The 27758-nt window shown below is 45.1% G+C and overlaps 5 protein-coding genes across 15 annotated transcripts in view; 3 read left to right on the top strand and 2 right to left on the bottom strand.

The window, feature by feature from the left end:
• rtkna (rhotekin a) overlaps positions 1 to 14462 on the top strand; it is a 35795-nt gene extending 21333 nt beyond the window's left edge. For 2 of the 7 annotated variants that reach the window (XM_049716634.2, XM_049716636.2), the window contains exons 2-11: positions 8653 to 8914; positions 9355 to 9408; positions 9558 to 9675; positions 9743 to 9967; positions 10160 to 10254; positions 10672 to 10778; positions 10959 to 11093; positions 11487 to 11652; positions 11780 to 11884; positions 12632 to 14462. In XM_049716634.2, the coding sequence (XP_049572591.1) occupies positions 8653 to 8914; positions 9355 to 9408; positions 9558 to 9675; positions 9743 to 9967; positions 10160 to 10254; positions 10672 to 10778; positions 10959 to 11093; positions 11487 to 11652; positions 11780 to 11884; positions 12632 to 13281 (1917 nt within the window). In that variant the 3' untranslated portion in view covers positions 13282 to 14462. Of the gene's footprint in view, positions 1 to 1032; positions 2140 to 8652; positions 8915 to 9354; positions 9409 to 9557; positions 9676 to 9742; positions 9968 to 10159; positions 10255 to 10671; positions 10779 to 10958; positions 11094 to 11486; positions 11653 to 11779; positions 11885 to 12179 lie in introns of those variants that run through there. The other 5 variants (XM_049716639.1, XM_049716638.2, XM_049716637.2 and 2 more) reach the window with 5 other exon arrangements.
• Positions 14463 to 14694: 232 nt separating this feature from the next.
• On the bottom strand, positions 14695 to 16576 carry mblac2 (metallo-beta-lactamase domain containing 2). The gene is made up of 3 exons (XM_049716644.1): positions 16135 to 16576; positions 15303 to 15517; positions 14695 to 15199 (listed from the first exon to the last, which is right to left on the bottom strand). Exons 1-3 carry the CDS (start codon positions 16574 to 16576, stop codon positions 15026 to 15028), a joined length of 831 nt encoding a protein of 276 aa, XP_049572601.1. The 3' UTR covers positions 14695 to 15025.
• Positions 16513 to 18568, top strand: polr3g (polymerase (RNA) III (DNA directed) polypeptide G). 3 transcript variants are annotated; one of them, XM_049716647.1, is made up of 8 exons: positions 16513 to 16660; positions 17061 to 17192; positions 17336 to 17465; positions 17564 to 17629; positions 17705 to 17761; positions 17843 to 17925; positions 18010 to 18123; positions 18189 to 18568. In XM_049716647.1, exons 2-8 carry the CDS (start codon positions 17082 to 17084, stop codon positions 18276 to 18278), a joined length of 651 nt encoding a protein of 216 aa, XP_049572604.1. In that variant the 5' UTR covers positions 16513 to 16660; positions 17061 to 17081; the 3' UTR covers positions 18279 to 18568. The 3 variants fall into 3 exon arrangements, with proteins under 3 accessions (XP_049572604.1, XP_049572603.1, XP_049572605.1); XM_049716646.2 differs by lacking the exon at positions 16513 to 16660 and adding an exon at positions 16827 to 17000; XM_049716648.2 differs by lacking the exon at positions 16513 to 16660 and adding an exon at positions 16831 to 17000 and having other exon boundaries at positions 17861 to 17925.
• On the bottom strand, positions 18389 to 21774 carry lysmd3 (LysM, putative peptidoglycan-binding, domain containing 3). 3 transcript variants are annotated; one of them, XM_049716641.2, is made up of 3 exons: positions 21627 to 21774; positions 20714 to 20985; positions 18389 to 19880 (listed from the first exon to the last, which is right to left on the bottom strand). In XM_049716641.2, exons 1-3 carry the CDS (start codon positions 21637 to 21639, stop codon positions 19206 to 19208), a joined length of 960 nt encoding a protein of 319 aa, XP_049572598.1. In that variant the 5' UTR covers positions 21640 to 21774; the 3' UTR covers positions 18389 to 19205. The 3 variants fall into 3 exon arrangements, with proteins under 3 accessions (XP_049572598.1, XP_049572600.1, XP_049572599.1); XM_049716643.2 differs by having other exon boundaries at positions 21642 to 21720; XM_049716642.1 differs by having other exon boundaries at positions 21562 to 21682.
• A 146-nt stretch (positions 21775 to 21920) lies between these two features.
• Positions 21921 to 27758, top strand: part of adgrv1 (adhesion G protein-coupled receptor V1) — a 60738-nt gene continuing 54900 nt past the window's right edge. The window contains exon 1 of the mRNA XM_049716649.2: positions 21921 to 22653. Within this exon, the coding sequence (XP_049572606.1) occupies positions 22635 to 22653 (19 nt within the window). The 5' untranslated portion in view covers positions 21921 to 22634. The remainder of the gene's footprint in view (positions 22654 to 27758) is intronic.

The raw sequence follows: 27758 nt of genomic DNA, 5'->3' as shown, positions 1-27758 counted from the left end.
TACTGCAACTTTACAAATTATTTATCAGTTGTTTATGGAGAGGTGGGAAAAAAATGCTGGACTTAATTATCCTACTAGCAGCAGAACAATGAAAAAAACGTCGCTTTCTCAAGATAGAATGCAGAAGCAGCAAAGAATAAAAGCAGTGGTCCTAAAATTGAACCTTGCGGAACCCCAAAAGACAGTGCAGCTTAGCTCCATCCATTTTCTATAGCACTTGACCTTTGGAGTTTGGAGGAAGATTCAAACGCAGACTACTTAACCAATATTGCTGCTAGCGATTTCCCCATCCTACTAAAAACAATATACACAACTTTACACAATATACAAATTTGCTTTTCATGATGGTAGAACAATGATTAAATAATGTACTGCTGCACTCTTCCAGAACATTGTGCACAGATATGTTATCAAACGGCCGAGATGTACTCTCCTCCTCCATCCTCATCCCTCCTACATGTCATCTGCTTGCATCTCTTATTTCACCGCTCCGACACAAACAACTCACAGCAATCCTCGATGTTTCTGAACACTGCGCGGCTTTTATAGTAAAACCTCTTGCGGCATACGAGTGTGACTACGGTCTCCATGTTTTTGGAAGTGACAGTTCAGATACTCCATTAGTTTTTATTCAGTGTGGATTTCCTCCAGGTCAGTTCAAAGTCAGCCGATTCCTCTCTTAAATGCTGTTTATTCCCACACTCAAAGATTTCCCATGGCGTTTTTTTACCCTTAACACTGCACCACAAATGGTGCATCAGCAGTTGACAAGGCCAAGCGCATGGTTGCACAACGACTTGGCAGCACGCTCGCATGGTTCAGCCCGTGAGCAAACGCTGGCTGGATGATAGATGACAGTTTGTATTTTTATCCTGAAGGATGACTAACGGCTCTGTCAGTAATTACATGCATTGCCAATGTAGCAATTAGACCAGCGGTGATATTATTTGTGCAACTTGTCTTCTTGTTGGAATACCGTGCTAACATCTAATTGATTGTGAGTCTGTCAGGAAAGTTCTAGGACTGCTGTGCAAATCAAACTGAGTCAGTTGACCAACAGTTACAGAGATTTTCCGCCATTCGTGTGGTTCAGTGCACCAGAAGAAGCGAGAGTCGTGGCAGAACAACCATGACAACGCACCTTCTGACTATGGTCTGAGCATCTGACAGTTCCTAGTAAAAAAAACAATCCATAATCAAATCACATTGGCTTCCTTGCTATGGACAATCTGTGGCAGTAATGAGCTAAAAAAAAGGTGGGGGTGCAAAACTGTACAAAATCACAAGTGACTCATTTTAAGCATAAAGCTAACAAAAATAACCTTCATTGACTTAAAGCAATCCAGAGAATGGTGGAAATGAGCACACGTCATACTTCCCCAAAAAAGTTGAGTCACTGCTTAAAATAAAATGGGGAATATATAACAGACGTCTTTTTTTCCAGGCGGTGTCGGCAGTAAATTGTTATTTTGCTCCCTTATATGCATTTAGATTATAGAGGGACATATTTGACCACCCATGTTGTAAGAGGAGCCAATGAATTTATGAATGGAAAATAGAGGCGCTGCGCTGACAGGCACTTTTTCAAGTGCTGCCAACACCTGGTGTGCCCTTTAAGGAACTCTGGCTGTCCCTGAACGCATCTGTGAAGCGGGGAGGGTTAGGGGCGAAAATGACAAGTCACTCCTCAACGTGCTCACACCCGCCCATCCAAGAAAAGCCTCTTGGTTGGTCCATCCGTCGGTCACTCTTTATCCTCCCCCTTGTATTACTCCGGCTGCCGCTTTTGCGCGTGTGAATGTGTGTGAGGGGAAAGAAAGAAAGAGTGGGGGGAGTCAGGACGGAACCGAGGAGCAGTTGGGACTTGCGCAAGCACGATGTCGCCGCAGAGGACGACCCACACGGAGCCCCGCACGATGGAGCGCCTTTTTACGCAAATGAGCGAGTGCGTGGAATTTGGGGATCCGTAACGACTTACGAGTTCAGCGACGGATTTTAACATTTTGATTTTAATGAGCACTTAAGATTCCTCCCTTCCCTGCTGTGCTCTATACAAAAAGGACATCCGAGTTATTTCCACGCTGTGCACGCGGGACGTTTGTTGCGTAAAGCGCCATGAACGACACGAACAACCAAGCGGTAAGCTTTTGCCTTTCTTACTCCTTGACAAAGAGTTCCACTGAGCTGCGTGGAAAATATCAGTCACTTGTCATCGACCACGTCACACGCTGCATGGACTGCCCGTGCCGCGTTTGGGTCAACCTCCTCATTAGTTGCGTGGGTAATTAGGCGCCCGGCCAATTTTGACACTGCTGCCACACTCAAGCGTGCATCCTCTTCACACCATGTGTGAATTCACACAAGTTGTTTCATTGCAATATTTTTACACTTTCCAAATTGGTACTCGTTGATTCACTTTTGCTAAAATGATGATACCATGTCATGTGCCAAGCCAGTAGCTGCAAATGTGCACCAATTGCATGCTTGCATACTTTGAATACTTTTGGTTAGCCTACATGTCTAAGTATAAGTCAACACATGACTTATCTGAGGCTGTTTTTTGCGTGTACATTTCTAGTGACGCATGAACAGCATATGGGCCAGCGCTGTCGTTTTGCTTACATGCACCGCTTAACATGCATTTTCCGAACAAAAACAATTGTGGAAAAGCTTGTTACGTTGGAATCCATTTTCTAACGTTCGAACTTACAGGCGTCAAGTGAATTCCTTAAAGGGGCCTCTGAAATGTCTGAGTGTACTTGTGGCTTTGCACAACCACCTCTAATTAGCATTTGTCTGTCACTGATTAAAATCAGAAGACTCAAATATCTGGCAATTTATTTGTAATATCCCCGTTGTGTTTGTAAAATTGGGGGCCTGACCCGGTGAGTGACGTGGGTGTCGGCGACCGGGGAGCTCAGAGTTGAGAACACGAACGTCTCTTGTCGGTTTTTAAAGCCCACGTCCATCAGCATCAGCCATAAATTGTCAGAGGTTGACATGTGCTCTTTCTATTCCCGGAATGCAGCTGCGTGTGTTCCTCGCACTGTTACAACCACAAGCATGCTGGCTCATTAGCCGTGAAAAGGTCACCCATGTGCCACAACGTCTCATCTTTTTGATGCGACAACACTTGAGGTCTGCGCCACTTGATTGCATTAAGCCATTACTGCAATTTATTTGAATGCCTTCCTGACGCTGCTTTTCATTGTGTCTGCAAATTCTGCAAGCGCGGCAGGAGCCAGAATGGAATCCGCTTACAATCAATAACCGCTCACTGCAGAGAAGACGCACTGGCTGTCAGTAGATCTGCCTCTTCAGCCTCCTCTTCAGATAGCTATGGAGATAAATATCTGGAGTGTAATAGCTTTGTCCCTCCCCCTGCTGTAACCACGTGGATGCAAGTTTTTTTATTTTTTCTGGATGCAGTGGAGGTCATTTCTTTTCTCTTTAATATACAGTACGTAAAAGCTCCTGTTGTAAAACCCGAGCCATTCTTGGAGAAGAGGTGAGGGGTTGCCGGGCAACACTATTCCATTGGCACATTTCTGAAGGAGAAGCGGAACACTGTGTTGGAATTTAATGTAGAGGTTGCGCAACTACCCCCCCCCCCCCCCCAAAAAAAATAATAATAAATGACTAAATTAATAAATTGATAAACTGCCTTACTCTATTGGTTCATGAAAGCAGTTTTTTTTCTACTATCAATATATACAACTTGTTTTTACTGTTGTATCTTTTTTTGGGAGCATTTGTTTACAGCTGCTCGAGGCTGGAGTTGATTTTTTCTTTTTTAATTATAGGAATGTGAACGGGTTTAACGCGGAGCCCCCGGCCTCCTCTGTCTTCCTCTTCCGCTTTCTTTCTTTTATTCAAACAATAATTAAGAGGAAAATAATTTCGTCTTTAGAGTTAATTATTTAATTGTTAAAAAAAAGGAAGCATTATTTCCATAACGCAAACTGAATGTATGATTTCAGATTTTCCTCATTAGCCTTAAAGCAAATGTCTCCAGTTGACCGCGTGCAAAAAAGACAGAACTCCATTTTGGGTGAGGAGCGATAACGAGGCGGCCGCAGGAGCGACAAACCGGCGCGGTTGGTTATCTGTCTGCAGCGGATCCGAACCGACCACGGTTTGACTGGATATCTCGTTTATCAGAGCAAGCAGACGCTCAACTGCCACTTATCTACACCAAGCTATTTGACCAACGGCTCCTGTTGGCTCAGCGGAATTACCTTTGTGTTAGCGATATGCGCAGAGCCGCAAGAAGCGTGCCGAGTCACGCCCGGCCAATTTAATCTCGTGCTGCTCACGTGATCAAAATCTAGCACTGCAGCTTTTTAATATACTCGTATCCTCACCTGTTTAGTATCACATGAATGTCACCTTTGACCTCTCGTCTGTGATGCTTGATTTTGAGAAGAAATGTTACAAAGTGTTGCCGTAGGAGCAATTAGGCCAACATGGCATTGTTCGGACTGAATCTGGAGCATCAGTAATCAGAGCAGGCTCTGGGCTCCTAAGTGGCGGAGAGTGGAAAAAAGGGTTCGATAATTGTCTCAGGTTACACGTGTTATTCACGTGTGTCAATAATTCATCCTTTTATTTTTTTGCTTTTAATTGATGTCAACGCTCCATCCTTTTGCAATAATGCTCTTCAGCTTTATCATCTGTAAAAAAGAAAAAAATCAATTTTCTTCTACCCGAAGGTTCTTGGCAAGGAGACAAAAACTGTATTTTTTTTTTTTTTTTTAAATGCACATGCTTACAGTAGAGCCTGAATAGTCGCCTATTAAAAGGGTCACTCAAGTGATGTGCATTTCAAACTCCGGCTTCATGAATATTCTAATTGCCTACTTTGACTCCAGGGCTATTGCAAGTCGATAGTGAGTCAAACACACACACACACACGCACACACGAGCCTAGCTTGGCAAGGTATGCCGCTCTGTCATTATGGCGCGTCTTTGGCTCCGTTCACCTTCCTGCCAGACAAAAGCGTCTGCATAGCTGCTCTCACTTGGGGGGGGGGGCACATGTGCTTCCGAACACATGTGGCCGTATATTCTAAATAAGGCAACGGTACTAACAGTTATGAATTATGGAGCGCAATAAAAGCAGCTTCAAAACTGCCGGGGCCTTTGGCTAGAAAAAGAGACTTGGAATAAATGACTGCTTTTCCGTAGCTCGTACTATCCAACAAGTCTCAATATTGTTTTGCGTGCAGTGGGATTGTGGAGTCCCTGCCATTTTGCTAGGCTTGCAATTCTTGGAACTTCATTTTGGATTGGGAAAGCCCAATTGTATACAATTTTAAACAGCGATATTTTATTTTCAGTATGTTGCACTATGCCTAACTAGGTAGCTAGATTGTAAATGCTAGTTAGGGCATCCGAGGTAATTAGCGTCGAAATGCTTGGCACTTGCGTGAATTGAAATTGTCAATTGGCAGGGGGAGTTAAATGAGTTGATTTGCAAGCGGCCGCTCATTAGCGCTCTTCAAATGTGCATGGCTTGGCAAATGTTGGGCTTGGAAGACAACCGGCCCCCATTTTTTCCCCCTTTGTAGCCCCCCCACAAGCTGATCCTCATTATAGCATCCCCTTTTTTTTGCTGCAGCGCCCCCTCTTGGCAGCAATCGCTCTGACGCTAGGCGAGACCTTCAACATTTCCATCAGTGGTGCAAACCAGCTTGTTGTACCGAGAGCTGTCAATCACAGCGGTCCATTTGATATGTTTGAGAAAGAACACACTTGGACAAGCTCAGCGGGAGGCTGTGTGAAGAAAAAATGTTTCAAGTATCTTCCCACCTGTGGATATTCTCAGCAAGCGTGAAAGAAATCCAAGTACATGCTGCCTTCTCCAACTTTCTCTTTGACTTTGGTAAAAAAAGCCGGTTAATCATCTTATAATGCCGCATCACAGACACTGTTGGCATGCTGGACACGTGTGTGCGTGTCTTAAATGATGAATTAGCTCACAGCCACCAGACAGTATGGCCTGCCAGGTGCTCGCATTAGGATTTCTCAATGAGCGTTGGAAAAAGCAACTCTCTTTTGGAATTTTGTCAGAAGCTTAGCCACGGGGCAGGCAAATAATTATACAATGTAGGAGATACGATTGAATCATGTCTGATGTTTGTCTGAGTTGCTCTCTCCTGTTCTGTGTCACTGTCGTCCCGCTCGTACTTCATGTTCGGCTTCGCCAAACAGGAAGTCAGAGGAAGAGGGTGGAGAGGAAGGCGAGGCACGTAATTGTGGCTGGCTGATTGAAAGCCAGCAGCATACTGCTCTGCTCTGCTCTGTAAAGTCCCCTCGGTCATTCTTGGATTGGAAGTATCTCAGACGTGTTTATTTCCACCGTGGGAAAAGAGTGTTACTTCAATGGAGTGTCATTTATTTAAGCCGTCTGGTCCGGTCAAGGCGTACAGGTCAAAGTTCAAGGGTCAGGGATCCAACCGGGAAAGCCTACTCGCGATCGTAAAAAAAAAAACATTGCATGCCATCTGCGAGGGCGTCAGATCCCCAAGCCACACTTGTATATTTGCGTAGATGTTGTGTGTTGGTGCGTAAGATCACACCAGTAGACACACTAGTGCGGAACAACACAAACACACCAAGACGACATGACCAGATGGGGGGGTCGCTGAACATGTGACCATCTGGTATCAACTGCAACATCAAAAGATTTTGCTAAAAGTTGAATTGTAATAGTAGAATGGTTGCTTGCTATTCAATGTGACCAGGAAGATGATTATCATCTGCTATCAAGCGGTGTTGCTGGTTTTGGTCGAAGGCTTCGTGTGAGATCCTGGCTATTTGTCTTCTATTCTGAGGCGCCCGCAAGGAAAAGCCCGCTAATTAAGCTTCTATAAATACCGGACGTTTGCATCACGCGGGTCACGCTTAAACCTGCTCCAACTGGACTCATCCTGATACAGTCTGAGCTAGGCTTTGCTATATTATCTCTTCAGCTACTACATGGCCAATATATAATAAGAATAACAATACATAATTGCTTTATGTTGGAAATGGTGGTGTAGATCACGTTAGCTTGTTGAAGTGGATCTAATGTGCTACGTGACATTTAACATTATCTACCAGATAATGTTGTTTTTCTTTCATGTCTTCTTCTTCTCTTATGTAATACTTTTACGCAGTGATACATTTATGGGAAATGTGCAAATGAATGTCGAAATATCAGTGTTGGCACAATATCACTCCCACAATTGAAGATTGAGTATCGGACCTTTCTTAAATGTGAGAACTTGTGCTAGGAAAAATGGGTATGAAAATTTCCGTGCTCCATCTGCTGTTCTAAATGAAAGTACTTCTTTACAAAGAATACCTTTGTAGCCATAGATTGTTTGCAAATTCAAGTTTGTAGAGACTTGTGTTTACATTTGGTCACATGCAGTTTTCATCTTCTACCTGATACTCGATTGCACGTTGCAATGACAGTGTTTAGTGGTTTGGCCTCTCTGCCTGCAGGGACTATATTTTGATCTTTTTCTGTGATTTACTGCTCCTTTTGGAAGCGTGCGCTGTCATGCAGCGCTGCTCTCGGCGAGCCAATTTAAAAGTTCACTGTGTCTAAGCAAGAACATTCGCCCCTCTCCCGTCACTGAAGAACAAGCGGGATTCATACTGGCAGGTAGAGAGTAGGTGTTTTGAGGATGCTCAAGTGGAACTGATGAGCTACAGAGAAGAAAATGAGCAGGGGAAGTAGCAAACGCTGAAATGAAAAGAATGAAAAATTCATTTGAAGGCATGAAGAGGATGAGGAGGGATGATAAATGTTGGAGTCAAGGGAGGGCAAGCACGCAGAGAGAGAAAAAGCAAGAGATTAATTGTGTGCGCTTGCTAATGTAGCATTGAAGTAAACAAGCGTGCACGCAGGCAGGCAGGCAGCAAAATGACAGCCGAGTTAACAACTGCACTCACATTAGTTTCATTCAAATTTTCCTCCATTTCTTTTCAACTCCATCTCAAGGTCACTTCCAGGTCACATTTTCTTGCCTCTTTGTCTACTTTTAAAAGTTTTTGCATTTGAGTCCATTTGGTCATTGTAGGAGAAAGCCATATTGTGTAATTTATTCCCAGGGTTCATTATAAAAGGATTTTTTTGGATTCATTATTTCATTTCAGGCTAGGCGAAAGCAGCTTGTGGCGTTGTGTTTTTGTGCACGTTAAGAATTTAGCAGCGATGGTTACACACACCAGCTTGTGGGTAAAGCAACACGCATTTTGTATGTCTGTTAAATATTTAATTTACTTCAATTATAGATTCGGTAGATTTTAGTACTCAGTCGTCGCGTGCTATTTACAAACCTGCTTCGAGTGCAACTTTATACATTTCGAGACAGGGTGATGATTTGACATTCTTCAACGTGCATGTTGGCATTTTGTCGTTAGCACCTAGGTGGCTGCTCGACGGGCGGGGGGGTAGGCTCCATGCTAAGTGCCAAACAGCCTCAACGTTTTTACTAGCAACACACACTTGCACAGTGATTGACTAGTTGATTGATTAGTTTATTTTAACCCTTAGTTTAATAGCTAATGGCATGTAGTATGAAGTAAAAACGTACATTATGTTATATTATATTATATTGTATTGTATTGTATTATATTGTTATTTCCCTTTCCCTGTAGGACAGCGACATCCAGAAAAAAATCGACCATGAGATCCGGATGCGCGACGGGGCCTGCAAGCTGCTGGCCGCCTGCTCGCAGCGAGACCAGTCCTTGGAAGCGGCCAAGAGCCTGCAGACGTGCAGCACCCGCATCATGGCCTACATGTCCGAGCTGCAGAAGATGAAGGAGGCGCAGGTCATGCAGAAGGCCACGCGGAGGTCGTCCGACGCCGGGCCCATGGATGACCGACTGCCGTGCAAAGGAAAAGTGGCCATATCGGGCAAGTTGCTGTTGAGATGTTTGATAAAGCATCACGGTGCCCGAGAAGTAGCCCCTGGATGGACGGACAATAGATTCTTGATCACGTGTAGTTTAATTTGATTCCGCCAGAGCGACTCTTCACGAGTGCATACTTGGCCGTTTATTGAGCGCGGTGAGCGTGCTGACGCGCTCACTCCGCCCATCACATCGCCAGCGAGGAAAGCAAACGAATGATTATCGAGCGGAGAGCGCCGCTTGTCTCATGGTGACATAAATCACGGCAGGGAGCACGGCAATAATAACGGCGGGGGGAGACACACGCTTAGATTCTTTCGAGCTGTTGATTAAGCCAATGAGTGACTTATGTCTTACATGAGCACACCGTCGTGTCGTGTAGTTCATCTCGGAACGCGGCGATGACCGTGTTTGTCGTCTAATCCTTGTGTGTCATCATGACAGATCTGCGTATACCTCTCATGTGGAAAGACACCGAGTACTTCAAGAACAAAGGAGGTGAGGAGCCGCCGTTGCGCAATGGCTGCACAATGACGCAGGCACATTAAGGGGCCATGCTACGGAAAGATGGCTTTCAGAGAAAAACTGCTTCCATAACAGAAATGCTACTAATTGTGCTTGATGAACTGCGCTCGTCTCCTTTGCAGAGCTCCATCGCTGTGCAGTGTTTTGCCTGCTGCAGTTAGGAGGAGACATCTTCGACACGGACATGGTGATAGTGGACCGCACGCTCACGGACATTTGCTTCGACAACACCATTGTATTGTAAGTTTCCCTTAACCGGAGCCGGCAGCCGACAAATCAAGCTGATCGATGGTCTTTTCTCTCGTAGCGGTGAAGCCGGCCCTGCTTTCGAGCTGCGCGTCGAGCTGTACAGCTGCTGCTCAGAAGACGACTTCTCCGCGGGGAGCACGCCCAGGAAGCTAGCCAGCAAGCTGAGCTCCTCCTTAGGTCGCTCGGCCGGCAAGAAACTGAGGGCGGCCATGGAGCCTGGGCCCTGCAGCCCAGTGAGCAATGGAGGGGCCTCGCCTCTTCTGCTGCCCGTTCCTTCCGTACCGTAAGTGTGGCGGCAAACCTACAATAAATGCTTCCGTCCGGTTTGCAAATCATTTCCATCACAAATTCTTAACTCCACCACCAGTGTACGGAAGAAAGAATGGTTGAATTGTTTAAGATGCTTCGGTGAAAATTAAATTAAATTAAATAAATAAATAAAAGTTGAATAAATGTCAGAATCATCTGTCCACAGGGGCCCCAAGTACCACCTGCTGGCTCATACCACCCTGTCGCTGTCACACGCCCAGGACAGTTTCCGAACGCACGACCTCACCATCTCGGGCAACGGTTAGTGTCCGCCTCCGTCGGTCTGACATTCTCCTTTTCCTCTCTGCCAAATTGGCCATCTGTCATTTCTTTCTTCTTTTTGTCAAGCTTTTGTTTGGCTTCCCGGCTGCACTCTTCATCATTTTGCTGTGCATCACTCCCCCCCTCCCCTCCCTGTCCTTCCCCTACTCCCTGACAGACCGCCATAGTCAAGGTCGCAGCAATATAGGCTGCTCCAGAGAGGTGACTATGGTGTAAAGCTGAAGTGATAACAAGGGTGCCCGTTGTTTTTACTCTTCAGCTGTCCTGTAAAATGTTCATTGGTGCCACAGAACCTGCAGCTGCCACTCTTTTACACCTCTGCACCTCCAGTTTTGTCTTAATGGCGGCATTGTTTGTGGGCGGAATTTAACGCTGTGCATTTCTGCCCGTGTGTAGAAGAGTGCTCGTACTGGCTGCCTCTCTATGGAAGCGTGTGTTGCCGCCTTGCAGCCCAGCCTCAGTGTATGACCCAGCAGATGATGAGCGGACCTTTAAAAGTGTCGGTAAGTTGGAAGCAAAATGGTACTCCTTTGTGTCGGCTTTTCAATTTTCTTTGCTGTTCAGTCCGAGCTTCACCTCCCTCGTTGAGGTCAACAAGTCTTTTTGCCTTGGCCAAGGATTTTTATTTACTTATTTCTTTTATTTGTGTGCTGTCAACATGTTCCTTTTTTTTGTCATAAAAGCAGTTGGGTGGCGGCCCTCCCAGTTGGACCAAAGTCTACGCGGTCTTGAAAGGAACCAGCCTCTCCTGCTACCAACGACAAGAAGACGTCCAGGACGGTGGCGTGGACCCGGCTTTCACCATCGCCATCAGCAAGGTCCGAAACCAAACATCACATTGTCCCTTTACAATACGTGACCCCAAAAATACGTTATTCATTTCAACACTGTTGACAGTCTTCATGACTCATACCGATCATCAGTTCTTGTATTTGTGATAAATATAGTAATCATGTGTGACGTGGATGTCTGAGGGGCGGGGCATCTCAGAATTTCCATTGTGACTCATGCCAGACGCTTCTTGTCTTTGAATACAGCTGAGCCATAACAAAGTTCACCTTTTGTCAGAAGGGGAGGAAATTAACGGCGCAACACTGCCATCTAGTGGCTTTGTTAAATGCATCTGGAAAAAGGATTCCTCAAGGGCAATTGGATGAAAATTGGGAGTCATTTTGTGCATGTTTTTTTTTTTCCCCTCCCAATGCCTTCAGGAGACGAGGATACGCGTGTCAGAGAAGGACGCTCAGGGCAAAGCTCAGAACGTTTGCATCAGCAACCAGTACGGCGGCGAAGACGTCACACACATTCTCACCACGGACAGTCGCGAGGAGACGCACAGGTGGATGGAGGCCTTCTGGCAGCACTTCTACGACATGAGTGAGAACTTCCTCTGATTATTTCATTTTTAAACTGTGCCGTAACAATCATGGTGTCCTTCTCAAGGGCAAGCCCTTGTGGAGAAAAATCAAGAAAAAGAAACCCTGTCTCCATTTCCACCACACAGGTCAGTGGAAGCAGTGCTGTGATGACTTGATGAAAATTGAACAGCCGTCGCCACGGAAACCAACCCCCGTCACGCCGAAGCAGGGCTCCCTTTACCACGAAATGGGTACGACGTTTGCATGTAATCGCAAATGAAGTAGTGCCGTGTCTGCTGAAGTGCGTCTGATCTCTTCAATTTAACAATCTGCTTTTCTGTTTCGCACTCCGACTTGACACTGTGACTCACGCTGTCCTATTTTCTCTGCTCCTTTTGACCCTGTGTGCTCTTCACTCCCTTTGTCTCCTTGACCTTTTTCTTTTGACCCTCCAACATGTTTTCATTGGCCAAACTCCACCCACTTCCCCATCCTTTTCTGTCTCCCCGTCGCCCCCTCTTGGCTGTTCCTAAATACTGCCGGCAGCCCCCCTTGCCGCTCCCTCCTGTGAGGGTCTTCTGCTGCAAGACAATGCTGTGTCCGCCGAGATTCGTGCACTTCTCTCATCCTATTACAACGACAGGTGACGTAGCAGGAGTAGGAGGAGCCTGTGTGATCATGTCAAATGAGCCATTTTGTCATTTTAAAAATGCAGAGGAATGGAAAAAATAGGACATAAATGAAGGGGGAAAAAAAAGAGAGTCAAGCAAGAAGTTTTTATTTTTATTTATTTAATCAATTAAATGGCTCCACCAACAAAAATAAGAAGAAATAGTCACCACGGAATTAGCCATTAGCACAACATGCTACCGAGCCAAAGCAGCAGTGTCACATTAATTCATTTTCCGGTGCAAGTCGTCCACTTCAAGTCAACTTTTTTTAGAAGGTGTAAAAAAAATAAGTTCAGCGATGACGGCGTCCTCGCCTCTCTTCTCCAGTTATTGAGTCTTCGGACGAGTTCGGCAGCAACGTGTCGGACATGTTAGCCAGGAGGATGCAGGAGTTGGCACTGCGCAGCCAGCTGGGCACCTCTCCCACCTGGATGTCCCTCTTTGAGGAGAACCACCCCAAAAGCGCCGGCCCCCCTCGTCCTTGCAGCTCCCGCCTGGCGGACCCCCAGCGCCTCACCCGGAGCCCCACCAGCCCCCCGCGGGCTCCGCTATCCTCCAACGCCAGCCTGACGTCAGACAGCGACAGCCACTGCAGCACCAGCCCGTGCTCCCGCCACCACGGCTGGCCCGAGCCCTCGCCGGGCTTCTCCCTGTCGTCCCCGTCCCGTCACCGGCCGCGCACGCTCTCGCTGGATGCCAAGCTCAGCACGCTACGGGGGAGGGGCTACGCAGGAGGGGGCGCCTTCCACTACACCTGCCGGCCTCCCCCTTCGTCCCGCTCGCCGCTGTCCCAGCGCAGTGCGCAGACGGCGCTGTCCGGCTCCACCTCCAGCAGCAGCTCCAGCAACAGCGAGGGCGGACACAGCCCAGAGACGTCCGAGTGCGCCGCCTTCTCGCGGCCTTCGCCGGCCAGACGCAGCCTCAGGAACCTCAGGGCCAGACTGGACCCCCGCAACTGGCTCCAAAGTCAGGTGTGACCTCAAGCCGAGGAAGTGAGACTCGTGACAATCAATGGGAGCTACTTTGAGACATTTGGGCTCACGCTGCTTGGGAGCACCTGTCGACCTTTCCCCGTTTGAAACTGGAAGCTTCTCCTCTGTTCATTCACTCGCAGTTTTGTCGGGACTAAATTAAGTGTTTTTCTAACAAAGGTGTCCGGTATGTATGCTTTCATTGCAAGTGAGCATGTGGTGGAAGGCCTTTAAAGCTAAGGTGTCCAAACTACGGTCTAGGGGCCATTTTCGGCCCACGTCAAACAATATACTAAAACTAACGTTTGCCTCGGGAAGGGCACCACTGCACTTTTTTTTCTAAACTTGGTGGCAGAGCAGAAGAAGTTGATTCATCTCTCATTCCTTGTTTTCCACCAATCACATGTCCGCAAAATGTTTATTTATAACACTACAAGGATAAAGATAATTCAGGTACAGCAGCTAATCCACTTTCTACCCTCTGTCAAAGGTCATTTTAGCGCAGATTTCTCGTGTAATCCAAATGTGTATACAATACAGTAATATATAAAGGCGATTTAGAATCGCTTAATCGTGTTCACCGACACGGTTGGATTGGTTTTAGCATGTTGGATTTTTCCCGCATGCGGCCCTTGGAAGAAAAAGTCTGGACACCCTTGCAAATACTGTGATCTGTCGTTATTTAAGAATATTCACACACAAGTATGATCTGCTGTCACTCCACCAGGTTGTATCGTTGCTATTTTGATCCTTTATTCATTAATTGGCAATTATATGTCAACAATTTGAGATGATTGGATTATCATAAACTGTTCAATCGAATTTAATTCAAGTGCACTGGTCATTACTGTGATTGCTTCAAATGGTTCAAATGAGGAAATCTGTTTATTTGCTGAAGGGGGATTAGAGCCACGTTCTAAATTGATTGTTATTGAAGCATTCTTTATCAGTTCAGCTCAGACATCCATTTTCCCCTTTTTACTGAAAATAAAATTGTCAAATGCTTGTAAGCGGCATTTGTTACTGTTCTTAAATTTGTATAAATTCACCAATAAGATTCCCTGCTCGATCTTTGTGTTCCATCGTTGTGGATGATTTGCAGCCTTTGTGTTTCTGCATGTACGCCATCAAAGGAGACATGAGAAATGTGTGAATAGAAAATTAATAATAATAAAATGGTTTATCGATTTAGTTTCATTTTTCTTGTTGGTATTGTATATTATCTACTAGCAAAGCTTTATCCCCCCCCCAAAAAAAAATGTCTGACATCTGAAATGTATATTATTTTAAATTTCATTTTTCTCAGTTGGTTTAATTCAACCAATTTTTCTTCATTAGACCTCTACAAACGAGTTAACCCTGAATCGACAGCGACTGGGGGAGATGAAAAGTATGTAAATAATGGGGCAAAAAAGAAAGTACAGGTCGGAGGCTTTATTTTCAGCCGAGCCTTCAATAGTATAAAGCACTGTTACGAACATGGGAGGTAGCAGATGTGTCTTGTATGCATAGACAAGTACTACGGCCATCTTGACGTTGCTTCAATACCTCAGTGCTTGTGCTATTAAAACTTCTCATGTGCAATACATACATTAAAAAAAAAACATACAACAAGTTACGGTATATTAACCCCAGGCAAAACATATTGAAATCATCAGAGCATCATTTCGTTTCATTCATGTGATCCAATGGCAACATCTACGTTTGGCAACCATTATCGAAGGAATGTTCTGTGCATGTGTGCGTCCAATCAGCAGCTGCGGCGCGGGTGGGTCACCCCGAGCGCCACGGTGGACGCCGTCTTCCAGGCCCAAGTGTACAGCTTCCCGTTGCACGTTCCCGCTCTGCTGATGTACGAGCTGGCGATGCGGTGGAGGCGTTTGGCACCGAAGGTGTTGTAGTGACCCGGCAGGACTTGATCCACCTGATCGTTTTGGGAATTTTCAAAGCGTTTCAAGAGAAGTCTCCATGGTGTGGTGGAGCTATTTTTTCATTAGATGTCCAAAGTTCATTTTGAAATGTGTTACCTGTTCGCTGTCCACCAGGCCTATGAGGCGCTCGCAGCTGCTGATGTAATCGCCGACCTGACTGTAGGGCAGCCAGTCGATCATGGAACCGTCGTACACCACGTCGCCGCTGAACAGCAGCTTGTTGTCGCCGTCGTGGAGGCAGATGCTGCCCCGGGAGTGGCCTGGCATGTGAAGTACCGTCAGCTGCCTGTCGCCCAGGTTGATGACGTCACCTACACAGGAGACCAAATTGATTGTTTCTCTGCTATATGGTTAAGTCACGAGGTGAGATGTCCAACTGGCACACACACACACACACACACACACACACACATCGGTCCAGCTGCACTGCAGTATTCTGACACAGCAGAACCTGCCTGTGTGTGTGTGTGTGGGTCTAAATGACCCATCTTGGTTGGCCTCTTTGCACCTGAACACAAAGCCTTCACGGGAATGAATGCTGTTTATTTTCTGCCAGAGGAAGTGAAGACACTCCTGTACTTTCGTAGTGCATCTATTAGACGTGTAATAGGATTTTCATCGACCGTAACGCTTTTAAAGAAAGGGTAGGAACCATAATAATGGCTCCATTATATTTCTTAGTTGCCAGGGCATTTATTGTTGATATGAAGGAAACTTTTGGCAGGTTTTTGAAGACTTTGATAGCTCCTGGGAATGTGAAGGTGTGGTTGTCGAAGTGGACGTATCGAACAATGAAATGCAAATTGACTGGCAACCAGTTTAGCGTGTTCCTCGCCCAAAATTTGCTGGAAGAGGCGCCAGCCAGCTCAGTCGTGCCAAAGGATGAAGAAATAGCATCCACCAGTCCCTGCTCGAGAGCCACTCTTACCTTCTTGCAAGATGTGCGTGGGCTGCACGGCCTTGACTCTATATTGCCTGGCCCTCCAGCCGGGACTAGGAAGTTCAGTGATCTCATGGTCACGGAGCCAGGTGACCGTCTCGTAGTTGTCCCCGTTGACCAGCGCCTCCACCTCAGCGCTGTGGACGCCCACCTGTTGGAACTGATGCAGGCCGCCCGAGTGGTCGAAGTGGGCGTGGGTGACGATGGCCAGCAGCGGGTTCTTCCGCTGAGGGTCCTTGCCCAGCAGCCCCATGGTATCGATGTAATCCGGAAGGCTCCTCAGCCCGAGTCCCGTGTCGATCACCAGGTCCTGGTGGGAGCCTCGTATCAGCCATATGTTAGCCCGGTTCGGCGACTGGAAGAACCGTTCCTGGATCCAGTAGAGACCGTCTCCGAGCGACTTGTGAGCGTACCAGTCGGTCGCGGACATCCCAATTCATGCACGTTCCACGCGTGGATGAGGCACCTATCGAGCTGTCACCTTGATTTGAAAGCTGCTAGCTTCAGTGAAGAGGTGAGATGTTTTTATTGACGTTAAAGCCGCGGCCGCTGACACACCCGTGAAGGACGAGAGCGCTGTGATTGGACGAAGATGCGGAAGAGAAGAAGAATCACGCCGGCGCCTATTGGCTGAAAAAAATAACGTAACGCTACGCAATGGGGAGGAGACTTATAAAGCTTGTGGAGCACATGCGGACACCGGCAGCTACTGTGTTAGCAAAGCTTACGGTTGTCAATTTAATGACTAAAAGTGTATAAGTACACACTTAAAGTGGACGCGTATCGCAAACTATATCTCAAAATTAAAGATCTTATACTTGTGGGTTATCCTGACAACACTTAACGCCCCTTTGGTAAGTATGTAACATTTTTGCTCTTGTTGCAAGATGACGTCATCCATGTGTGTGTTGCAGGTGTAGTGGTGGTTTACAGCCATGGCGGGGAAGGGTCGTGGGGTGGGTGCGTTCACCTTCAACATTGACGCACTGGGCATTGGCAGGGGCAACATGCCAGAAGCCAGGGTGGGGCCCCATCCACTCTTTCCAGTAAGTCTTCCCTACACGTGCACACACACTTCCATCTTTTCGAGTCTCACTAAAGTATCATTAGGAATTGATCTGACCAAAATCTCCCTGGACTTATTGTGGACTTCAACATTAAAATGGAAAGAATTGCATTCTCTTTGTAGCCCACAGACTTCAAGCCAGTCCCCCTGAAGGTTGGCGAGGATGAGGACTACATGCTGGCTCTCAAACAGGAGATGAGAGGAACTATGCAACGGAAGCCTCACAACATCAAGTTTCATTCCAATAAGTTGGGTAAGTGCTTTTGAAACCTGATTTCAAAGAGATATGAGCCAACTATGAAAAAATGTGCCTGCGGCAAGAATTCAGCCTATCATGTTTGCTCCAAATAGATGTGGAGAAATACACTGAGAGGTACTTGAAGCAGAAACTGATAAATGACGACGAATGGACACCAGGTTTATTTATTTTTTTAATATCCTATGGCAGGAATAAGACAATATATGTTAATCATTTGTATGCTTCATGTTAAGATTGGAATATCTTCCCAAAGGAATTGATGCCCCAGAAGAAAACCAGGGTGAAAGCAGGTAGTTTTTTTAAACGACAGTACAAATGACTAGTTCAAATAAAAGGTAGTAACTTGGCCAGGATTTGAAAAAGAAATTTAGCTTGGTTAAATTTAACAGTTGCTAAAAAGAAAAGCGTGAAGATATCCAGCAAAGCTGCAGCAGAGGTCTTGACCAAATTGGATGTGAGTAGTCTTTCTCGTGTTTTATTTTTTTTGGGGTTAAAATGACAAGTTGCTTGGTGTTAACTGGTTTTGTCACCACATCAGGAGCTGGAAAAGAAAGATGACGGTGCCAAATCAGATGAGGAGAAACCAAAGGACAACGAAAATGAAGATGGTGAGGACATTGAAGAAGAAGAATACGAAGAAGAAGAAGTTGAGGTAAGTTATTTCAAAATGTTCCTTCTGGTCAGAAAACAATAAATGAAGATTTGTTTCTTTTGTAGGACAATGACTACATCGAAAGCTATTTTGACAACGGCGAAGACTTTGGCGCAGGCAGTGACGACAATATGGATGGTGAAGCAACATATTGACTCTCACCTTACTTTTCATTATGGATCCCAGAATTTTGTTTACAATTATGAAAAAATAATAATTTAAAGAGCAGTGTAAATAAGGAATGCCAAAGTGTATGCACGCTGGCAATGTTTGAAAATATATTTATTTTATTCTCCAGCCTGTAAGCACATTTACACAGGTTGAAAGGCACATACTGTCAACAGAAAATGCTTTTCCATAATATACACAAGTGGTGAAGTAAAAGGGCTTGAAACAAAAAAAATAAAAACATGTCCTCAATGTGGGAACTTTGTGCAACTTGGAATTTCTTTTTTTTTTTTTTTTTTAACGCAGTACTCTTCAAGCCATCTAAAGGTGAAGACATCTAGAAAGGTAATTTAAGATTTTTTAATACTATTAGTGTACAATTGGCTTAATAGTCCTGAAATTAAATCTAAATTTCCCATAATCATTTTTTGCCAACTGATGTATTATGCGGCATTGAACAAACGTACGATTGGAAAATTCATTGAAGCTGTTCATTCACAAACGCGGTGAAGATCTGTATTTATGAATGAAAATACTTTGATGGTCTCTCCAGGCACTCCCTTTTTTTGCTCCACTCTGGGATCTGCTCCCACACATAAAAGCCAATGTTGTTGCAAGGCTCAGACTTAGCCCCTGGTCGTCAAGGTAACCAAAAAGAGGCCTGGCCATTGGCTAAACTGTAGGCTGACAAAAGCTTGTCACACGTTAAGACAACGGGGAACTGTTTGAAATTGGGTGTCGATGCTAAATTCAAACTTTTCAGTGTCGCGGAAATGTACGTGGTTGTCGGTACTTGAAAAGACGACAAGGCAGCAGCATGGAAACGTTTAAATCCAGGTCAGTTAAATTAATAAACGTATAAAAGTGACTTTCCCGCTCAAGATTGCACTGTGTCATAGTGAAAATCACTTTGGTCATGTCTTTCCGCGCGGTGCGCTGTTTAATTTGAGTCCTTGCGGGGCTTGGTGAGGCACGTCTCCAGCATTTTGCGAGGCTCCGGCTCCAGCGTGACTTCGATCTAGGTGAACGTGATCGTGGTCGTGTGTGTAAAGCACGTGGCCTTGAACATCTGCGGCGCTCTCGTGGTGGCCCGCTTCAGCTTTCATTAGAACTTCATAGTACAGTAGGTAGAAAACGGGCGTGATGATGCCGACCACCAGCATGATGACCACCGCCGTCCACCACCTCATGCCCCAGTCGGCTCCGTAATAAGGGTCCTTTTTTGCCGTCAGTTTGTACTCTGTTTTCCCCGGCTTCATCTGGAGCGTCAACGAGGACACGACCTCGTTGAGGCCGCTCCTGGACGGCCCCGTGGATTTCACTAGTTGCTCAATGTCCTTGTCCTTTTCCATGAGAAAGCCTTCCACGCTGTCCGTGGAGGAGGAGTCCGTAGAGGACTCGATATGGAGGGCGGTGCCGGCCGAGATCTGGGTCGGGCGTCGGGATTCGGCGGGAGAGGCGGGTTTGTGGGGTCCAGTGTTGTGAGTTTCCGTCAGCATGCTGAAGCGCTTGACGGGGATCTTCACAGATCGCAGGGCGAAAAAGTCTTGCTCGGTCAGGAGGTTGTTTGAGCGCTTTAAGTCGGCCACCTAAAAGCAAGAGAAGAGCTCCGGTGAGATCTGCTTCGTTAAAATAAAATAACCTAACAGCAGATATGACTTGACGAACATCTGCCAGGAATGTCGTTATGTGGGAAGTGCATAACTTTATTAGCTATGACTTGATCATTTTGAGACGTCAGCTCGAGGTGTACTGTTGAGATTGTATAAGGCAGGTGGTATGTGGTTATGCGGGAAGCACATCGAGTTATACACCATAGACGCAGTGATGTCATCTCAACGTGCACTGTTTGGATTTTTTAAGCATTGCTCAGTTCAGATTAGTGCGATTGAGTTGGCACGTGAGATGGTGTCAGCCAATTATAACCACTTGCATGATAGCGATTCAAACACGCACACGCACTACAGTCACGTTCTTATGCCACATGACACATCATGGTCCATTGATCAACTAGATAATCATTTATTATGATTTGGTAGACTAAGACTTTGCAAAAAATAAATAAGGATTGTGTGAGTGAACTGATTGCTGGATAGCCATTGGACAACTACTTAACTCAACAGCACAATTGAATTCAGATGCGTCGTCCTTACAGCTGTCCACACTCACTTGGATATTTTATAGCTATTTATTCATGTCAAGTTTGACATAACAAATGTTAAGATGTGTTTCCGAAAGAGTGGAATTGACCTTAAAAGATGTGAATGACTTGCTTAGTTCAAAAAGCAAACTACAAAAAAAGTGTACGTACAAGTCGGTGAAACTTCAGTCATGGCAGAATTTTAGGGATATATTGATTTCAATGTAATCACAAAGAATGATTTGTAAATGCATGTTTATTCAAGTGTAAGCACAAACTTACTGAGCAATGATATTGCAAGGCGATGCTGTTCAGGGTGTCCCCCTCCTGGATGTCTCTGGTCAGGTAGACAATGTCATCCATCCTCTCCTTGGAGGTGCTCCTCCGATTCCTCTCCCTGCCACGCGGCCGCAGCTCGTAGCTCTCGCCATCCTCCTCGGACTGTTCATTCTCGGAACCGGTGGTCCCAAACAGGTAGGCGTGACCTCCATTGGAGGGTTGAACCACCGTGGCCGACTGGAAGCCATAGTGCTGACCTCGACTAGTCATTTTCACTGCAATGGGGAAAGGAAGCATAAATTAAGAGTTAACACCTCAGTCAGTACTACTATGAAACATTTCCAACATGACATAAATGAAATTATATAATGTGCCACGTCAAAGACAAAAGGCTTAAAGGTACGATCTCATGGGCCTTTCTTCTTACGTAACACGCAATTATCGGTCTCAGTGTCTAGGACGTGGACGTTTTATTAGACTGCGTAACTTTTTGTTCGAACAAGGACATGTGGGATTTGACAAAAACATGACAGATCGTGGCTTCAATTCACACAATGTGTACAATAAGACCAACATGTCCAATGCTAATCACTATAGTTATTTAACTTCAATATGCGGCGGTTGTATGCGATAACTTACAATGATTGTAATGTTAGTCCTGCAATAAAGGTGCAAACACCTTTAAGATCACATATGTCAAGAATTCAGGCAAACTAAAACACCATATTGAGATTAAGCTAATGCTAACAAGCGTCTACTACCGTGACAAAGCTGCGAGGTTACCACAATTTAATCGATCAGCAATCGAGTTTAGAGTGGCGTATTTGAGGGACGTAAACAGTTACTTTAACCTGAATACGTGAACACCGATCAGTCGGTTAAATCCATGATTACGAGTGATAATCCTCAATCTCACCTTTCCCTTGCATACCTTCGACACATGCTAGCTACTGTTGCGCTGCTACCGCCGCTCACGGCCACGTCAACACAAACCATGACGTCATGACGTTCAAAGCGTCAGAGACGCGTCTCAGGTTTTTTATTTATTCTATATCTATATATTCGAAATTTACTTTGCAAAAAATATGTTGAATGTGTACCCCCACTATAGTCTAAACCCGGGTGTAATTAATTTTACATGTGTGGAATATGAAGTAAGCAGAAAAGTCTATTTGCCCTGTACTGCCACCAACTGTCGAAATGCCCCGACTCCTACATTTAATGATATCGATTGAGAAAAAAACCTGTCAATAATTTAAAATATGTTCAGTTTGTCAATGTTTCTAAATAAATGTCCACTATTTGGACGTCAAATGCAAATTACGCCCAAATGTTTGAACCGCCTGTTGCTGTGAACACCCCCTTACGACAAAGAATATCAAATTCAATAGAAAATCTCAATTTTGTGGGGTGAAATGCGTCAGTGTCAAAGACATCCGTTCCCTCTGGTTACATATATATTTACTAATTTCCAAGTTTAATCGTAACAACTACAGTGACGAGTGCGCGTTTGCCTCGCACGGTGGTGCTGTTGGCCTCCAAAAACATTTGAACAGATGAACCCGTGGGGGGATTAAATTTAACATCGTGTCTCATTAGCTTCAGCCACTTCTACACGATCTGGACGTGCACGCGCAACAGCTCGCTAATCTTTTGGACCGGGTCATCGTGCGCGCTCCCGTGTGCGTAGCTGGTGCGCTTCACTCACATGTGTGCAGCACACCGGTGGAGCGAGCGTGAGGAGAACCATTACTTTGACTCGCCACAGTCCCCGTTATTTAGATGGAGTACCACCTCACGTTACTACCTTGGATCCCACCACCGCCGCATCGGAAGGGATAACGGACCTTTAAACACCATTAGAGGAAAGGAGGAGTATTGATCCATGTTTTCCTCAAGCGTCAGGACGTCTCGTTAATTAATCATGGACTTGGAGTGGGCAGGTAAGTTGCTTTTATTTCCTCCTAAAAGAAAAGTTATCACTTCATCTCGCCCGGGCTCAATATGTCCAAACCTATATCAAGTTTGTATTTTTTATAGTGTGGTTAATAATGAATAGAGCGGAAAACATAGAGTCCGTCACTCCTCACCTCAATCAAGCCAGACAGATCGAGCAGTCACATTATAAGACAACGACACTATAGGAACACAATTAAAAGTGACGCGGTGCTAATTTTATGTCGCAGTGTGCCAAACGCCCCCCCACCCGGTCATCGCGTCTCCTCCCAGTAGCAGCTAATAACACTGAAAGGCCTAAATATTGATTCAACGCGATCAGTAAATGAATGGCCGGCGAGCCCATTGACGACAGAGACAAAACGCTTCCATGGTTACATGCAGGATCTCCAGTGTGATTGCTACTCTTTGTGTGGGCTCCCCCCCCCCGCCCTCCCTCCTTGCCCACGAAATCAAACAGGGATCCCCACACACATAGTACTGGTGGGGCTCTTTCATTAAAAAAAAAAAAAAAAAAAGTCCTCCCAACTTAAAGGGCTATGAGTAATCTTGGCCCACATGTGAAGGGAATTAACTAAAATGCATTCTGGTGGATTTACTATCAATACCAAAAGTCCAGCTCATTTGTAATTGCCATGATATGATGTCATCTTCTGTCGCCAATCTCTTTTGTTACTTCAGCATGGTTAATCCCGTCTCGCACGGAGGGAGCTTCATTCAGCTCTTACACCTGTTCCACGCCAACCGTCCTAGACTAGCAATTGTTTTATCTCAAAGCATCACTGGCCTTTGTTTGGTGAAATCTGCACACTTTCCAACCCCTGAGATCCTCTCTTGCCGTGGGCCCTTTGTCTCTCAGTGTTTATGTCATTGCCTGGAAGGGGTCAGCCCCCCCCCCCCCCCCCCCCCCCCCCCCCCCCCTGTCCCTCAGTGGCCCGTGTGAGGGCCCGAATGTGATTCACGGGGAGGAAACTGTTTTATTGCCTGCTTCGCCCTCCTTCTGTCTCAGCCTCCCTAATGGCCGAGCGGCACAAAAGGGGGTCGGCGCTGTTAGTGGGGGCTGCTCATTGATGAGAAGGCCTCAAGTGTTGCACAGAGGAGACAGGCTGAGATGGATGAACGCAGGCTACGAGAGAGGGATGGCGTTCCCAGCGTGTGGCAAAATGAACACGACAGGGCCATACTTTATGACAACTTGTATCAGTCCAGTGAGAATTTAGTTCATAAACTTTTTAGAGGAACTTTGGTTCTCAGGCTATTTGCAGTTCACAAAAAGTCTTGGCGTGGCTGCGGAAGCTCAACAGACGACATTTCGTAATGAGCGTCACTCTGACAGCACCCAAAATGTTTCTTTGGTGTTTCTGATTGAATGTGAACGGGACCGCCCTGTAAAAGTTTATTTCAGATTGACTCAACAGACACATTATAAATCAAGATCATAGTTAAGTCGTGTATAATGGCAACGTTGTATGCCATGTTTCCGTAAATGCTTAAATGGGTTTTTAGGCTTCTTGATGGGAGACATGTTTCAGCGGTTGCTGACCTTGGAGCAGAGGGACGGGGAAGTGGTGGAGCAAAAGTGATGGCCAACAATCCTGAGGTCTCTTTGGTGGTCCCGACCGAACCCGTTTGGTTCCCGTTGAGTTTGGAACGGTTACTGCAGCAAACCTTTGCATATGACCACTTGTATGTTTACAAATCGTCAAATACATTTTTGATGGTAAAATGCATTTGTATTGTCTGTATAGATTGGAAAATGGCAGCTCAGGGGTGGGGCTCGTGACTAGCAACCTGCTTTAGAATTACTAAGTGGTGAGCGAACCTAATTTATTTATTTATTTTTATTTATCTATTTATTTATTTATTCACTTGAAGTCATATTTTTTTCAGCTCTTTTGTCACACTTCCAGAGAACCATCCATATAGGTTTTATAATTTTGTCAATGATTTCACAAAGCCTCATAAAAGTTCACTAAGCGCACGACTTGTTGACTTCCAGCTTTTTACTCATGAACCTGTTTCCACAATAATTTAATACTTGAAAAGTGCGTCAAATGATTGGCTGGAAAATAATGGGATTTTTTCTTTTTTTGGTTCGCTTGCAGTTGTTGTTTTTGTTGCAATTTATAAAATGGAGTCTTTTCAGCGTGTGGCTGCAGTGGGGGTTGCACATGTAGCAGCAGCTCCTTTCTCATTCTTTGATGTCGCTCCCTGTTGTATATTTAGTCTTGGCAGAGGAATTTGAAAAGTTGGCGGGGGCGTTTGAACACTGAGTGGTTGTATTTGTTTCAAACATGCATTCATCCACGATTTTTTTTTCTTAATGCCTGCCATAGCAGATTCCTGCTTTGTGAGAGAAACATCTCAAGATAATCAACATTGAGGTCATTTATCTATGCAAAACACTGCAGGGGTGCTGGATGAGAACGGGGTGCTTTGAATGGATGCGTTTTTGGAATCCTTAAAGATCTCTTTATGAATGTTCTGAACGCTTGTTTTGATGCCAGTGATTTATTATCGCGGCCGTTTTGTGATTCTTTATTCTCATGATTTTGTGATTGATTGGACCAGAATCCGCAAGGCAGGTTGGCTTGAGTAGATAATACTGCTCCTTTATGACCAATAGGCGAGAGAATGACCAGCCGGCCATCTGGCACTTTGGCGTTTTTGAGAAAAAAAAAAAAAAAAAAAAAAAAGCTCCTCGACACCTACTGTACTATGAATGTGTGTGCAGCCATGTCCTTGTTTACAACAACGAAGGGGGGAAAAAAACCAAAAGGCTCTTTTTCTCCAGTGGAGGTCTGCTTGCCAAAAAGTAGTAAAAACAAAATAAAAGAGAACTGTGGCCATGTCAATAATGCCCGGCCGGCAAAACCTCCAAAGTAGCATGCGAGAACAAAAGTGCGCTCCTTAAAATCGCGCGCTGCTCAGTGAAACGTGAAGTCGGGCTCGCCCTCGATGGAAAAAAAAAAAAAAAAAAAAAAAATGCAGCCTCTGTTCCGAGTCCGTCCCCTCTCTTTTAGAAACGCAATTAGCATTTCATCCGGACCCAACGTGCAACAGAGTAATAGCCGTCCCAAATTGGCCCTTTGGTCTGTACAACCTTGTTTAATCCCCCTCAAAGTGTCTTTCTGTCCGCTTCCATCACCGTGCGTCATACAAGCTAATCAGTCAGCCAGCGCGCTCAAAAATACTAGAAACTGCTTCCTCCACTCTTCCTTTTCTTATTGGAGTGGAAAACATTCTTGCTTTTATTTCGAGGTATGTGAGAGATGCACTTGGTGGAACTTTGGAGCATGCAAACAGCTGCATGGACAATACCTCTTGAAAACTTGCCCCTCTCGCTCTCTGGGTTTTTTTTTTCACAGTAAAATGCACATTTGATTGACAGGCTCTTGCACCCCCCCCCCCCCCCCGAAAGAGAGAAAGGCCAGTGTGAAGTGTCTTCCGACAATAGCCCGAGGGCTGACCTCATGCGTTTTTGTTCTTTTAGATTCCATCAAGAAGCGGACTCGCATCATTTGATATTTTTATATCCTCAAATGCACCGCTTCCTTTTTGATGGATTAATCACAGGCTTTTCATTTTTTGCATCTAAAAATAAACACAAATCTGTTTTGGGGTAGATCCTTCTAAAACACAGGTGTCAAAGTCAAGGCCTGGGGGCCAGATACGGCCCGCCACATCACGCGAAGACAAACTGTGCATCGAATTCATATGTCAATTCCAAAATTTCAAATTATTTTCACTTTTGAAAAATATTAGATATTAGCAATTTTTATTACCATTCATTATTTAAAATATTTTTTTCGTCAATTTATTTGGGTTGACAATTTTAATGTCCCTTTGAGGCCAACTGACTATGATGTGGCCCGCGCCAAAAATAAGTTTGACACCCCTGCTCTAAAATAAGTGTGGCGTGTAACGCAAATGGATTTAACAATGTATGTTCTAGCTCTACTCATTTATTACGTCTCTTAATTTCTTCCCTGTATGGTGAAAACATTGACTGATCTAAAAATACCAGAAAGGAAAAACGACATGTAAAGTGCAATTATGGGCTTGTGAGTATGCCGGTCGTGGCCTGTGGCTGCTTTCTGAGGTCGGGCCCGACACACACCGGCCCGGTGGCATCGCTAACACAAACCAATAAACAAAGGAGAGAAGGTTTTTCAGCCACCAATGAAGTCGAGTGACAGAAATACACGCTGCACTCTAATAATACACGGCATTAACATTTTTTTGGTTTGTTATTTAAAGATAGACTTTTGGCAAGGCATATTTTGCTACTGCCTTGGGTTGTTTCAACAAACTGCAGCAGCATGACCTCAGGGAACATCCATTTTCCAATGTTTGGATGCCTTAATGTTTTATGTCGCCTCATCTCCAAAGTTAAATAAAAAATACTGGCTGAATATAATTGAAAGACCTTTTATTACTATAGCAATAAATAAAAAAGTGACTCATTTCGAGGCTCTGAGCATCCAACAGTTCCTGACCAAGAGTTCTTGACCTCCCCACGACCTGGATTTGGCTGATTTTTCTCCTCTTTCACAAGCTCAAGGGGGTAATCAATGGTACTGTTTTTGAAAATGTGGTCAACATCAAGCTTGCCATGATGGCAGAGCTGCAGTGGATTTGAAATATATCTCTGGTGACTCCAGTCCTGGAACTCTTCTTTCTCGACTTACTGATATGTGGCTCCATCTTTGTGTTGCTGTTTAGTGGTTCAGTGAAACCAGAAACGGTTCCGCAAGGGCGTCTCAGGACCAGGGCAATCTCATGGTATAGAAGCCACACGGGAAAGCCCTTGATTAAACTCTACTGACTGATGTCCAACACACCCTCTTCCAAAAGGGAAGTACAAGTATCGCTTTCCACTTCTAAACCTTCAAATACTTGGAAGTCTCTGAAATAATTATGGGAAAGGCAAAATCCGCAATGTAATTACAGTCACAACCGATTCTGCTGTCAATGAAAAAACGAAAGATTTTGAAAGATAAGAGAAGCGAAGCCTCGCTGTTTGTCAGGCAAGTATGATGTGGAGAATCTTGCGGTATGACGCTTAACTAAAGTCATCCACAAAGTCTGC

This window comes from Syngnathus scovelli, chromosome 3, assembly GCF_024217435.2.
Source record: "Syngnathus scovelli strain Florida chromosome 3, RoL_Ssco_1.2, whole genome shotgun sequence".
In the NCBI taxonomy this organism is placed as follows: Eukaryota; Metazoa; Chordata; class Actinopteri; order Syngnathiformes; family Syngnathidae; genus Syngnathus; species Syngnathus scovelli.
This window is presented reverse-complemented; position numbering and strand designations above follow the sequence as displayed.